This window comes from Odocoileus virginianus, chromosome 16 (assembly GCF_023699985.2).
Source record: "Odocoileus virginianus isolate 20LAN1187 ecotype Illinois chromosome 16, Ovbor_1.2, whole genome shotgun sequence".
NCBI classification, from domain to species: domain Eukaryota; kingdom Metazoa; phylum Chordata; class Mammalia; order Artiodactyla; family Cervidae; genus Odocoileus; species Odocoileus virginianus.
In genome coordinates, this window is record NC_069689.1 from 21,523,692 (window position 1) to 21,537,408 (window position 13,717).

General features: G+C 47.2%; 1 protein-coding gene across 1 annotated transcript; it reads left to right on the plus strand.

Annotated features, from left to right (window-relative positions):
* Window positions 1-1,000: 1,000 nt before the first annotated feature.
* On the plus strand, window positions 1,001-5,157 carry LOC139038634 (uncharacterized). The gene is given in 4 exon segments (XM_070477526.1): window positions 1,001-1,042; window positions 1,197-1,555; window positions 1,787-2,056; window positions 2,161-5,157. Coding segments are annotated over 4 exon segments (3,264 nt in total). The 3' UTR covers window positions 4,754-5,157.
* The last annotated feature ends 8,560 nt before the right edge of the window (window positions 5,158-13,717 follow it).

Sequence of the window (13,717 nt, forward strand, 5' to 3'; positions counted from 1 at the left end):
TTCGACTCCTACTCTCTTCAAGAGTTTCAGTGAACAGGCGAACAGTTGTGGGGGCAACTGATGAGTCCTGGCCAGGGCTACACTCTGGTGGACTCTGAAGGCCTTACAATAAGTGAGCCTCAGTAACGGGAGCCCGATCGGGTGAAACTTAACATCCCTAACTGAGGACATGGCCTAAAATTCCTTGTGTGGGCACAGGACAGGCACTTAAAGGCCATTAGGGCGCCTGCCACTTGAAGACTCCCGTGAGAGGATAAGGGGGTCATGGAACAGGCTAGAAACCTCTAGGGTGCCCGCCCCCAGCAAGAAAACTTCCGTGCAACGACGCAGGCACATAAACAGTACCAAAAGCATACCATAAGCCCAACCTCTTGGCCGTCACCATTCCCGGTAGGATTTTTGGTGGCTGTTCTCAGTGACTTCTCTCTCTCTTCCCTACCATTTACACTCTAGCCATGGGTCAGGGGGAATCTACCCCACTCTCTCTCATGACTGACCATTTCTCAGATGTCAGGGCCAGGGCACATAACTTGTCTTTGCTAGTCAAGAAAAGGAAATTAATAACCTTTTGCTCTGCAGAGTGGCCTGCCTTCCAAGTTGGATGGCCTCCGGAAGGGACCTTTCAACCGTCCATCATACAGGCTGTAAAAAAAAGGATTATGGCTCCTGATCCCTGGGGCCATCCGGATCAGGTTCCTTATGTCATGGTCTGGCAGGATCTTTTGGAAAATCCGCCCAAATGGTTAAAACCTTTCGTTCACAAACTTCCTAGTTCTTCTAATTCACAGGTCCTGGTGATGGAGACCCCCCCGGAAGAAACTAAAAAGAAAGAGGACCCAAAACCGGTCCTTCAGGAATCATCTTATCTGAACCTGATAGATTTAGAAACAGAGATAAGGCCTCCGCTGTATGCCCCCCCCCCCCCCATTGCAATTCCCTCCGAGGAGAGGAACTCCCCCGGGTGAATCAAGAGGGTTGGGAGGGCCCGTGGGAATTGACCATGAGGGGGGACCCGAATTGGGGACCCGGAGGAGAATTAGGGGTGATGGGGTGATAGGGGTGGACAAGGCCCTGGGGACCCAGAGTTACCTTCATCCACTGTTCAGGCGCTCCCTGTCTGAGTGGGACCAGCTAACCTGGGCGGAGAGCGAACATATCAGTACTGGCCCTTTTCCACGACTGACCTGTACAATTAGAAAACCCAGAACCCTCCTTTCTCAGAGAAGCCCCAAGGCCTCATTGACCTCTTAGATTCCATTTTGTTCACTCACAACCCCACCTGGGACGATTGTCAACAGCTGTTGCAGGTGCTCTTCACCACAGAAGAACGGGAGCAAATTCTGGCAGAGGCACGGAAACGGGTCCCGGGGGCCGACGGGAGACCAACTGCCCAGCCTCATCTCGTGGACGAGCGGTTTCCTCTGTTGCGGCCTAACTGGGATTTTGAGCAAACGGAAGGTAGGGAGCGTCTCCGAGTGTACCGCCAGACTCTGATGGCAGGGCTGCGGGCCGCAGCTAGAAAGCTGACAAATTTGGCGAAGGTAAATCTAGTAAGGCAAGAGCCCACTGAGAGCCCGGCAGCCTCCTAGAGAGGCTGATGGAAGCCTTTAGGCAATATACACCTATGGACCCCCAGGCTGAGGAGTCACGCGCTGCAGTTCTGTTAGCATTTGTGAATCAGGCAGCCCCAGATATTAGGAGGAAATTACAAAAGATAGAGGGGTTAGGAGAACAGACAAAACAGAACAGAACAGCTGAAAGCAGCTGAAAAGGTATTTAATAATAGAGAGACCCCAGAAGAAAGGGAAGAGCGAATTCGACGGGAGGAAAGGGAATTAGCTGAGAAGATCAGGAAGGAAGATAGGGAACATAGGAAGAAGGAAAACCGGAAGAACCAGAGGGAGCTAGCCCAGATTCTTTTTGCGGGGTTGAAGGCCGGAACAGAATTGAGGGAGCCTCAAGACCCCCGGACGGGAGAAAAAGAAAAACCAAAAAGGCAGGCCCTAAAGAAAGATCAGTGCACCTACCGCAAAGAACAGGGGCACTGGAAAAACGAGTGCCCTAAGAGGGACCCAAAGAGAGGAACAACCCAGAGAGAGGGAATCTCCCCTGGAACTCGAGTTCTATATGTGGGGGAAGACAGTGACTAGGGGAGTCAAGACTCGGCACCCCTCCCCGAGTCCTGGGTAACCGTACATGTGGAGGGGAAACCCGTTGGCTTCATGGAGATACTGGCGCCCAACACTCTGTTTTAAATCAAAAACTGGGACCGATGTCTAAGAAAACCAGCTTAGTGCAAGGAGCCACGGGGACAAAAAGATATTGTTGGACCACAGAACGGAAAGTAAATCTGGGGACCCACCAGGTGTCCCATTCGTTTTTGGTGGTACCAGAATGCCCAGCCCCTCTACTTGGAAGAGACTTGTTGACTAAAGTTAATGCTCAGATCCATTTTGACCCTGGGGGAATGTCAGTCACGGATGGACTTGGACAGCCGATACATGTCTTATCCCTAGCCTTAAGAGATGAATACAGACTTTTTGCTCCTAAGCCCGCAGAGACCATAGCACCAGATGTACAACCGTGGGTCCACAAATACCCGTTGGCCTGGGCAGAAACGGCAGGAATGGGACTGGCCAAACAGAGACATCCAGTCGTCATCGAGCTAAAGGCCGGGGCAACTCCTGTGAGGGTGAGACAGTACCCCATGAGCCAGGAGGCTCGGCGGGGGATCACTCCCCACATTCGACGGCTCATGGATGCCGGAATTCTCAGGCGGTGCCAATCCCCTTGGAACACCCCCTGACTGCCGGTGAAGAAGCCAGGGGGGACAGATTATAGACCTGTCCAAGACCTGCGAGAAGTCAACAAGCGGGTGAGTGACATACACCCCACTCTCCCTAACCCATATACCCTCCTGAGAAGTCTGCTGCCTGAGTACACTTGGTACACTGTGTTAGACTTGAAGGATGCCTTTTTCAGCCTACCCCTGGCGGCCCAGAGCCAGGAGATATTTGCCTTTGAGTGGACTGAGGGGGAAGGCCAACCGGTAGTACAATTAACTTGGACCCGCCTCCCACAGGGGTTCAAGAACTCCCCTACCTTGTTTAATGAGGCTTTGAGTGAGGACCTCTACGAATATCGGACTCGCCACCCAGAGGTCATCCTGCTGCAATATGTAGATGACCTTATGTTGGCTGGAACTACAGAGGAGGCATGCAGCCGTGCCACCAGTGACCTCTTAAAGACTGTAGGCACCTTGGGGTATCGCGCTAGTGCAAAGAAGGCACAAATAGCCCGGCAAGAGGTCACCTATTTGGGGTATAAGATCAGGCAGGGGAAAAGGTGGCTAACTCAGGCCATGAAGGAAACGATATTGCAGATACCAGAGCCCAAGACCCCCCGCCAGGTGAGAGAGTTTCTGGGGACTATTGGATATTGCAGACTGTGGATCATGGGGTTTGCTGAGAAGGCCCGGCCCTTGTATGAGGGAAGTAAAGAGACCCCAAACTGGACTTGGACTGAGCCAATGAAGCAGGCTTTCCAGACACTCAGACGGGCCCTACTAGAAGCCCCAGCCCTTGCCCTTGCCCTGCCTAACCCAAATAAGCCATTCCAGCTGTTTGTAGATGAAAAGCAAGGAATAGGAAAGGGGGTCTTGACGCAACAATGGGGACCATGGAAGCAGCCGGTGGCATACCTTTCGAAGCGATTAGACCCGGTGGCCGCTGGGTGGCCCCCTTGCCTTCGCATCATTGCAGCCACTGCCCTCCTCGTCCGCGACGCTGACAAGTTGACATATGGACAGCAACTCTTGGTTTACACCCCCCACGCCATTGAAGGGGTTTTAAAGCAGCCTCCGGTTACGTGGATCTCCAATGCTCGCTTGACACATTACCAGGCCTTGCTGCTTGATGCCCCACGGGTGCGTTTTCAGACCCCTTGCTTCCTGAATCCAGCCACGCTCCTACCTAACCCAGAGAAAGACCGCCCTCTCCATGATTGCAGTGAGATACTGGCTGAGGCCCTGGCGGCACGAAAAGACTTAACTGATGTACCCCTAAGCAACAGTGAGCTAGTATGGTTCACCGATGGGAGCAGTTATGTAAAAGATGGGCAAAGGAAGGCGGGAGCCGCCATAGTTGATGATTCAGGACAGACGATATGGGCTAAGACACTTCCCCCAAACACTTCTGCGCAAAAAGCAGAATTGATTGCCCTAATACAGGCTCTGGAGCAAGCCAAAGGGAAGAGAGTCACCATTTTTACTGACAGCCGATATGCTTTCAGCACTGCCCATATTCAAGGTCCAATATACCAAGAAAGGGGATTTCGGACAGCTGAGGGAAAGGAGGTCAAAAATCTGCCTGAGATTCGCAGGCTCCTGGAAGCTGTCCAACTGCCCCGGGCAGTAGCAATAGTACATGTCCCCGGTCACCAGAAAGGAGAAGACCCTAAGGCACGAGGAAATCGTGCCGCTGATGCGGCCGCTCGAGAAGCGGCTAGCCGGGACTACGCCGCCCCCATATTAGCCGTCGGACTTCCACCTCCTGGTATGGGGGCCTTGCCACCAGTTCCCGAATATTCCCTCCCTGATCTCACCTGGATCAACGAGGATACCACCTTCCAGAAGGATGACAAAGATGGATGGTACCAAGACCAAAACAACAACCTGATATTGCTGCCACCCTGGGTCGTCACTTGTGTGAACACCTGCACACGACTACACACCTGGGAGAGAAAAAGACCTTAACACTTCTCCAGACAGCCTGCCTGAGGTTCCCTCGACAAAATGCAACTGTGCGAGAGATAATCCAGGCTTGCAAAGCGTGCCAGCTGATGAGGACAGGAAAAAAGCAGCACACGGGAATGAGGTACCGAGGGGGAAGAGCCAGGGCAACACTGGGAGATAGATTTCACTGAGGTAAGGCCAGGCAAGTACGGGTATCGCTATATGTTGGTTCTGGTAGATACCTTCTCTGGGTGGGTAGAAGCTTTCCCCACTAAGGGAGAGACAGCAATAGTGGTTGCTAAAAAGATCTTAGAAGAGATAGTGCCTAGGTATGGGCTGCCAGTGACTATGGGCTCTGATAACGGACCTGCCTTTGTGAGCCAGATTGTACAAGGGCTGGCCCAAGCTCTGGGGACAAAATAGAAGTTACATTGTGAATATAATCCCCAGAGCTCAGGACAGGTTGAAAGAATGAATCGGACCCTAAAAGAAACGTTGACAAAGTTGGCAATAGAGACTGGCGGGGACTGGGTGACCCTCCTTCCCTTCGCACTCTTTTGGGTGCGTGACACCCCTTATAAGCTGAATCTTACCCCTTTTGAAATTCTGTATGGAAGACCCCCTCCTGTGTGTCCTATTTTCGAGGAAAAGTGCCTGCCACCCCCTACTTTGGGACAATTCCAGCAAACTCTGATGGCATTAAGTAAGGTGCATAACCATGTTTGGAAACTGATTCGAGAGATACACGAGGGTCACAGCAAGGGGGCCCTCCCCGCAGGTAACCTTGGCCCAGGTGACCGGGTTTGGGTAAAACGGCACCGATCTAAAGTATTAGAACCCAGGTGGAAAGGCCCTTGTGGTGTTCTCCTTACCACCCCTACCGCCGTTAAGGCTGACGGGATCGGACCCTGGGTTCATTGCAATCACGTGTGGCAAGCTACTCCGGAGGAACAGGAAAGAGCGCGAGCAGAATGGAAGGCAAGTCCTCACTCGTCAAATCCTCTGAAACTGAAACTCGTCTGACGAGAGGCCTCCTGAGTCTCCTACTGGTGGCAATTCTCATCAACCCGGGAATATCCAATCCACATCAACCATTCAAGATCACCTGGAAGCTCAGCGACAGACAGACCCACGAGGTGATCAACGAAACCTCAGGAATCCACCCTCTCAACACTTGGTGGCCAGACCTGTACTTAAACCTCAGGAGACTCTTTGTACACCAGGTCGGGCTACACACTCCACTATATGGAAGCCTGGGTGGACATATGGGGGACGCATACGCCCACACTTATGGAGTGGGGGACCTCCCTGGGTTTTTCGCTTGCCCAGGCAACATGAGAGGTAATTGGAAAACTTGTGGGGGTATGGAAAGCTATTACTGTGAAAGCTGGAGCTGTGTAACCTCGTGTGATGGGCCCTGGAGGTGGGATGTCGGGAACAGAGACTTAGTTAGATTCACCTTTAGTGATTCCAAGCACCAAGGGCCTTTTGTACGGGTACAGTTCAACCAGGACCGAGCGAAAAAGGAAAGCCGCTGGACCGCAGGGCTACCTTGGGGCTTACAGCTTCATGTGGCTTCTTACCCAGGAGAGCTCTTGACCATTAAACAGGTGATTGAGCCGGTACAGGTACATAGTCTGGCTCCCAACCTGGTCTAAACGGCACCGGGGCACAAGACGACCCCTAAGACGACCACCTCCGGGCCAGATTCGCTGAGGTCAAAGAGCAGCTCCTCTACCCCAGGCACCAGAGGTAATCTGACAAACACCCCGGGCCATCTAACTGTAACTGCCAGCTCAGTGACTCAAGACCCCCTATGGGCCATAGTAAATGTCCTTTTATGGCCCTAAACCATACTGACCCAAATGCGACCCAATCCTGCTGGCTCTGTTATAACCTCCGCCCCCCTTCTATGAGGCCGTAGGCCTCAACGTCTCCTACAACTTGTCTTCAGACCCCAATCCCCCTCAATGCCGGTGGGAAGAGCGTGAGATAGGCCTCACGATGGAAGAGGTATGGGGACAGGGGGTCTGTTTGGGCACAGTACCAAGGGATAAGACCTCTCTTTGTGCTCAGACTATTGGTAATATCAGCTTACCTGGCAAATTGGCTAGTGCCGGAAGTCGGGGGATGGTGGGTTTGTTCACACACGGGGCTAACACCATGTTTAAATATGAAGGTTTTTAACCCGAGCCAAGAATTCTGTGTTCTCGTCACTGTGATGCCAAAGATCCTATACCATTCTGAGGAGGTAATGTACTCACATTGGGACCGGGAAGTACTAAGACAGAAACGAGAGCCCATTAGTGCAATCACTGTGGCAGCCCTGTTCAGCCTCGGACTGGCAGGAGCAGGGACAGGAATAGCTTCATTATCTTTGCAGGGCCAAGGGCTCTCCTCCCTGCGGGCCACTATAGATGAAGACATAGTCTGCATAGAAGAATAAATTAGTCACTTAGAAAAGTCTTTGACATCCTTATCTGAAGTGGATTTGCAAAATAGGAGAGGGTTAGACTTAATCTTTCTCCAACAGGGTGGGGTCTGCATGGCTCTGGGAGAAGAATGTTGTTTCTATGCGGACCACACAGGAGTGGTGAGAGAATCTATGGCAAAAGTAAGAGAGGGACTTGCACAGCGAAAGAGGGAACGAGAGGCCCAGCAGGGGTGGTTTGAATCTTGATTTCAACACTCCCCCTGGCTGACCACCTTGGTCTCCACCCTCCTGGGCCCACTCATAGTGTTGATATTGATGCTGACATTTGGTCCTTGTATCTTAAACCGGCTAGCGTCATTTATTAAAGAACGTATAAACACCATTCAGATTATGGTGTTGAGACAGCAATATCAGCCAGTGGCCCAAGATGGTGAAGTTAAAGATTCTTCTACAGGAACAACAAGACAGGGGGAAATGTGAGACTGTCAAGACTAGCACCATGACAGGCGCCCTGAACTAAGAGTAGGCCTAAGTTTCAGTTTCTCCCGAGGGTAGGGTAATTATCTGCCCTCAACAGGCCACCAGAGACCAGCTAATCAGTACGAGCCCAGTAAACCTCCGAGAAGGTCCCCTGGAAAGTCCCGTGCGTGCGAAAGTTTGTACCAATAAAATTGCTTTGCAAACATGTAACCAATCCGCTTGCGCCCACTACCCACTGCTTATGTTTGAAATCGAGCACCCTATAAATGTGCGTGGAAACTGGGGCTCGGGGCTCTCTGACTTTGCACCACTGCGTTGGTTGCAGCAGGGGCCCTGGCTCGAGTCAGCAATAAATTTCCCTTCCTTTGCATGTTGCATTGTCATGGAGGTCTTCTCTTTTCCTGCTGGGGGATTCGGACAGCGGGCATAACAGGCAGATGTCTAGATCTTTCTCTCTGGGCAGCCCTCTTCTCTTTCTGGTATTTTGTCTCACAACTTCTAGCAACTTTGTCGATTATACCTAGTAAAGCTGGAAAAAAGATAGCATTAATAGTCAGATATTATATCCATTGATTTCTTATACCTTCCTCCTTACTCTGCTGATGAGATCCCTCTACTTAATTTTTTTTTTTATCGACATATAATTGACATAAAGGGCTTCCTAGGTGGCTTAGTGGTAAAGAATCCACCTGCCAATGCAGGAGGCGTGGGTTCAAATCCTTGGGCCAGGAAGATCCCCTGGAGAAGGAAATGGCAACCCACTCCTGTATTCTTGCCTGGGAAATCCCATGGACAGAGGAACATGGAGGACTATAGTCCATGGTGTCAAAAAGAGTCAGATACGACTTAGCGACTAAGCATACACACATACACACAATTGACATAAAATGGGCTTTCCCTAGTGGCTCAATGGTAAAGAATCTGCCTGCAATGAAAGAGACCTGGATTTGATCCCTGGGTTGGGAAGATCCCCTGTAGGAGGGCAGGGCAACCCACTCCAGTATTCTTGCCTGGAGAATCCCCATGGACAGAGGAATCTGGCAGGCTACAGTCCATAGATGTGCAAAGAGTTGGACATGACTGAAGCAATTTAGCATGCACACACACACATACAACATAATGATTTGGTATTTATATATATTGCAAAATGATCACCACAATAGTCTAGTTAACATCCATCACTATATATAGTTACAAATTTTATTCCCCTTTCCTTAATATTTCAAGAGTGGAAGCAGAACTGAAAATACTTCCTCATCAGTCTTTAATCCTAGAAGATGTGGCCTGAGAGTATGATTATAGTCAAGCTCTAGAAATTACCTGATTACTGCTTGGTGCCTCTGTGGTGATCTGTCTCCTGATTTTATATCCAAGGTGATCCCAGTGATGATATATGATCACTAGTTTTTTTTTTTTTAATTTGAAATCCTTAGAGGGGTCTTCTTTTAGGAGATGATAATATGAAACAGCAAAAATTCCTACAACTGTTCAGGATATAAAGACTGTATAACAACTCTCCCTTGACATGACATATAAATTATCCTGTGGAAATGACTGGCCTAAACTTTGTTGTACCATGCTGTCATGGTTCAAATGAGTATATTCAGATGTAAAAGAATCATTGTGTGTGTGTGTTTAGTTGCACAGTCATGTCTGACTCTTTTGTAACCCCATGGACTGTAGACTGCCAGTCTTCTCTGTCCATGGGATTTTCCGGGCAAGAATACTGGTATGAGTTCCCATTGCCTTCTCCAAGGGATCTTGCTGATCCAGGGATCAAGCCCACACTTCCTGCTTGGCAGGTGAATTCTTTACCACTGCACCAGGTCCTCAAAGAATCATTACAACATTGCAAATGGTTGAAAAGTGCCTTGACTGTCCCACCACATTGCCTCGGAGGATTGTCCAAGGTCTTCTGACCAGAGGTTTCCTATATCACCAACTTGCAACTGAGGCTTTGATGTCAGGGTTTTAAAAAGATATTGGGACTTCCCTGGTAGTCCAGTGGTTAAGACTTGGCCTGCCAATGTACAGGCTGTGAGTTTGGTCCCTGGTTGGGGAGCTAAGATCCCACATGCCTTGAGGCCAAAATGCCAAAAATAAAACAAACAGTATTGGATCAAATTCAATAAAGACTTTAAAAATTATCCACATAAAAAAATCTTAAAAAAAGATACTTTTACTTTGTACTTGCTAAAATAGATTGGTTTATCAATTTGTACAAGTACACATGTGAAAGGATAGAGATGTAAAGAGATGCAGAAACATGACTTGGTTTTGTGTGCCATTTAACACAGGAATTTGCCTTAGATGTCCATTACTACACACTCTGGTTCTTATGCTAGTTTCATAATAAATAACTGGGGGAGCATTAAACATGTATTTGTGATTATAGTACTGTAAAATTTCTATCAGTAAACTTTCTATCAGTAAAATTTCTATCACTAGACTTAAGAAAAGTCACTAAATGCTATAAAACTTTAAAATATATTTTATTGATTTTTCTATTAGAGAAACAGAGTTTATTTGTGGGTGGTGTAGGGAAACCTACCTGTTTCCTTTGTAAGATTCTAGACTGCAATTAAAATAGCTCATGTGATCAGCCAATTTAGAATTTGGAGTTTGTTTTTTGTAATAGAATAGATTAGTGGCTATCCATACTGGTTAGGGTTCATGATTATTTGTGGAATTAAGAAAAATACAGATGTGAGGATTCCACCCATATAGATGCTGAAATAGTGCTTTTGGTTAGATCTTAGAAATCTGAATTTAAAAAGAAAAATTTTATAAAATAGCTTTATTTCCTGGTTTGAGAACTACACAGAGTTGGAGTATACATATTAATTAGTAAGAAGAGTTAGCTTGAAGCAAGACTGTATTTGTAATGACTCTTTGGTTATAAGCAAATGTTAGAAACCCAAAAAAGCTTGAGCAAATGGGATTCTTTGGCTCTTGTAACTGGAAATTTCAGGGTGGAGCTGGCAGGGGTGCTCCAAGACTGTCCAGTGGTGGTGGTCTAGGTGCTAAGTTGTGTCTGACTCTTGTGACTCCACGGACTATAACTCACCAGGATCCTTCATCCATGGGAGTTCCTAGGCAAGAACACTGCAGTGGGTAGCCTTTTCCATCTCTAGGGGACCTTCCTGACCCAGGGATTGAACCCACGTCTCCTGCATTGGCAGACGGATTCTTTACCACTGAGGAACCAGGGAAGCCCTCTACAGGGGCCCAAATGACAGCATTTGATTTCTCTTTCCTTTCTTCTTTCTTACCAACAGGCCCTTTTGTGTGATGGGAAAGGTGACTTCTGACAGCTGCAATCTTTCATTTTATTGTTCATGACTCAAAAGGAAGACACTTTCCCTCTCCCATTATCCTTACATAGAATTGCATGGTCCACTCTGGCCCTGCTTGGCTCATGTAACTTTGACCAGTCATGGTGAAAAGGAGGATATTCATGTGATAAGCTGGGGATCAGACTGTGTCCTGTAATCACTAGTTTCATCAGAACAACATAGGAAGAAGGCAAAGTTTTTCAGTGGAAGAAAGTATGTTGGGGTGATTAAAAACACAAATATCCTCTACTGAGTTCCCCCTATCTGAATACACTGTAAGACTTCAGGTGGTGATTTATCACAGGGACTTTCTTTTTCTTTCTTTCCTTTTTTTTAAAAACTGATTTTGTATTTTTATAGATTATACTGCATTAAAAATTATTACAAAACAAAATAATTCCCTGTGCTGTACAATGTATCCTTGTTGCTTATATATTTTATACATAGTAATTTGCATCTCCCAATCCCATACCCCTATCTTGCATCCCCCCTTCCTTCTCCCTACTGGTAATTACTAGTTTGTTTTCTGTATCTGTGAGTCTACTTCTGATTTGCTATATTCATTCTTTGCTTTAATTTTAGATTACATGTATAAGTGATATCAAACACTATTTGTCTTTCTCTGACTTTTCACTAAGCATAATACTCTGTAGGTCCATTCATGTTGCTGCAAATGTCAGAATTTCATTCTTTTCTATGGCTGAGTAATATTTCATTGTATAAATATACCACATCTTTGTTTTTATCCATTTGTGTGTTGATAGACACTTGGATTGTTTCTTTATGTTGCTATTGTAAATAGTGATGCTATGAACTTGGTGGTACATGTATCTTTTCAAATTAGTGTTTTTATTTTTTTCCAGATATATAACCAGGAGTGGAATTGTGGAATCACAATGTAGTGCTATTTTTATTTTTGAGAAACCACCATACTGTTTTCCATGGTGGCTGTCTTTTTAAAACTGGTACATTCTTCTTTTGCACCTTGAATTGTGTTGAGCTGTCCAGACAAGACTCTCTCTCTTCTTCTCCACTTCCATGTCTGCTACTGGGTGGTTGCATAATGGTAGAGTCTGTTTTCTCTTCAGATCTTGCCATTTTAAATAGGGTGGAGGAGATGGGAATCTCATTTAGGCTGTCAGTTCAGTTCAGTTCAGTCACTCATTCATGTCCGACTCTTTGCGACCCCATGAACTGCAGCACGCCAGGCCTCCCTGTCCATCACCGACTCCTGGAGTCCATCCAAACCCATGTCCATTGAGTCGGTGATGTCATCCAACCATCTCATCCTCTGTCGTCCCTTTCTCCTCCTGCCTTCAATGTTTCCCAGTATCAGGGTCTTTTCAAATGAGTCAGCTCTTCGCATCAGGTGGCCAAAGCTGTCAGAAGTCACTAAGTCACATTCTTAAGTCTAGCTTCTGTCAGACCTTAACATTAGGATTTATCAAGTGCTGGCTTGACTGTTATTAAAGTGATGATTTTCCTCACTGGTTCAGTTCGGTTCAGTTCAGTCGCTCATTCGTGTCCGACTCTTCGGGACTCCATGAACCGCAGCACTCCAGGCCTCCCTGTCCGTCACAAACTCCCGGAGTCCACCCAAACCCATGTCCATCGAGTCAGTGATGCCATCCAACCATCTCATCCTCTGTCATCCCCTTCTCCTCCTGCCCCCAATCTTTTCCAGCATCAGGGTCTTTTCAGATGAGTCAGCTCTTCGCATCAGGTGGCCAAAGTACTGGAGTTTCAGCTTTAGCATCAGTGCTTCCAATGAATATTCAGGACTGATTTCCTTTAGGATGGACTGGATGGATCTCCTTGCAGTCCAAGGGACTCTCAACAGTCTTCTCCAACACCACAGTTCAAAAGCATCAATTCTTCGATGCTCAGCTTTCTTCACAGTCCAACTCTCACATCCATATATGACCACTGGAAAAACCATAACCTTGACTAGACGGACCTTTGTTGGCAAAGTAATGTCTCTGCTTCTTAACATGCTGTCTAGGTTGGCCATAACTTTCCTTCCAAGGAGTAAGCATCTTTTAATTTCATTGCTGCAATCACCATCTGGTTACTGTTCCTTAACTGTAGCTTTCTTGGCTGGAAAATATATAGGCAGAAGTTCAGTTCAATTCAGTCACTCAGTCATGTCTGACTCTTTGTGACCCCATGAACTGCAGCACGCCAGACTTCCCTGTCTATCACCAACTCCCGGAGTCTACTCAAACTCATGTCCATTGCATCGGTCATGCCATCCAACCATCTCATCATCTGTCATCCCCTTCTCCTCCCACCTTCAATCTTTCCCAGTATCAGGGTCTTTTCCAATGAGTTGGTTTTTCACATCAGGTGGCCAAAGTACTGGAGTTTCAGCTTTAGCATCAGTCCTTCCAATGAATATTCAGGACTGATTTCCTTTAGGATGGACTGGTTGGATCTCCTTGCAGTCCAAGGGACTCTCAAGAGTCTTCTCCAACACTACATTTCAAAAGCCTCAATTCTTAGGCGCTCAGCTTTCTTTATGGTCCAGCTCTCACATCCATACATGACTACTAGAAAAAAGCATAGCTTTGACTAGATGAACCTTTGCTGGTAATGCAAAGGTCTTCTGCTTTTTAATATGCTGTCTAGTTTGGTCATAGCTTTTCTTCCAAGGAGCAGAAGAGGTGAGTGCTAAGTTAGGATCTGAACTTAATACCAGTCTAATGTCATCTAAACTTCAACTTGAATTTCTAAATA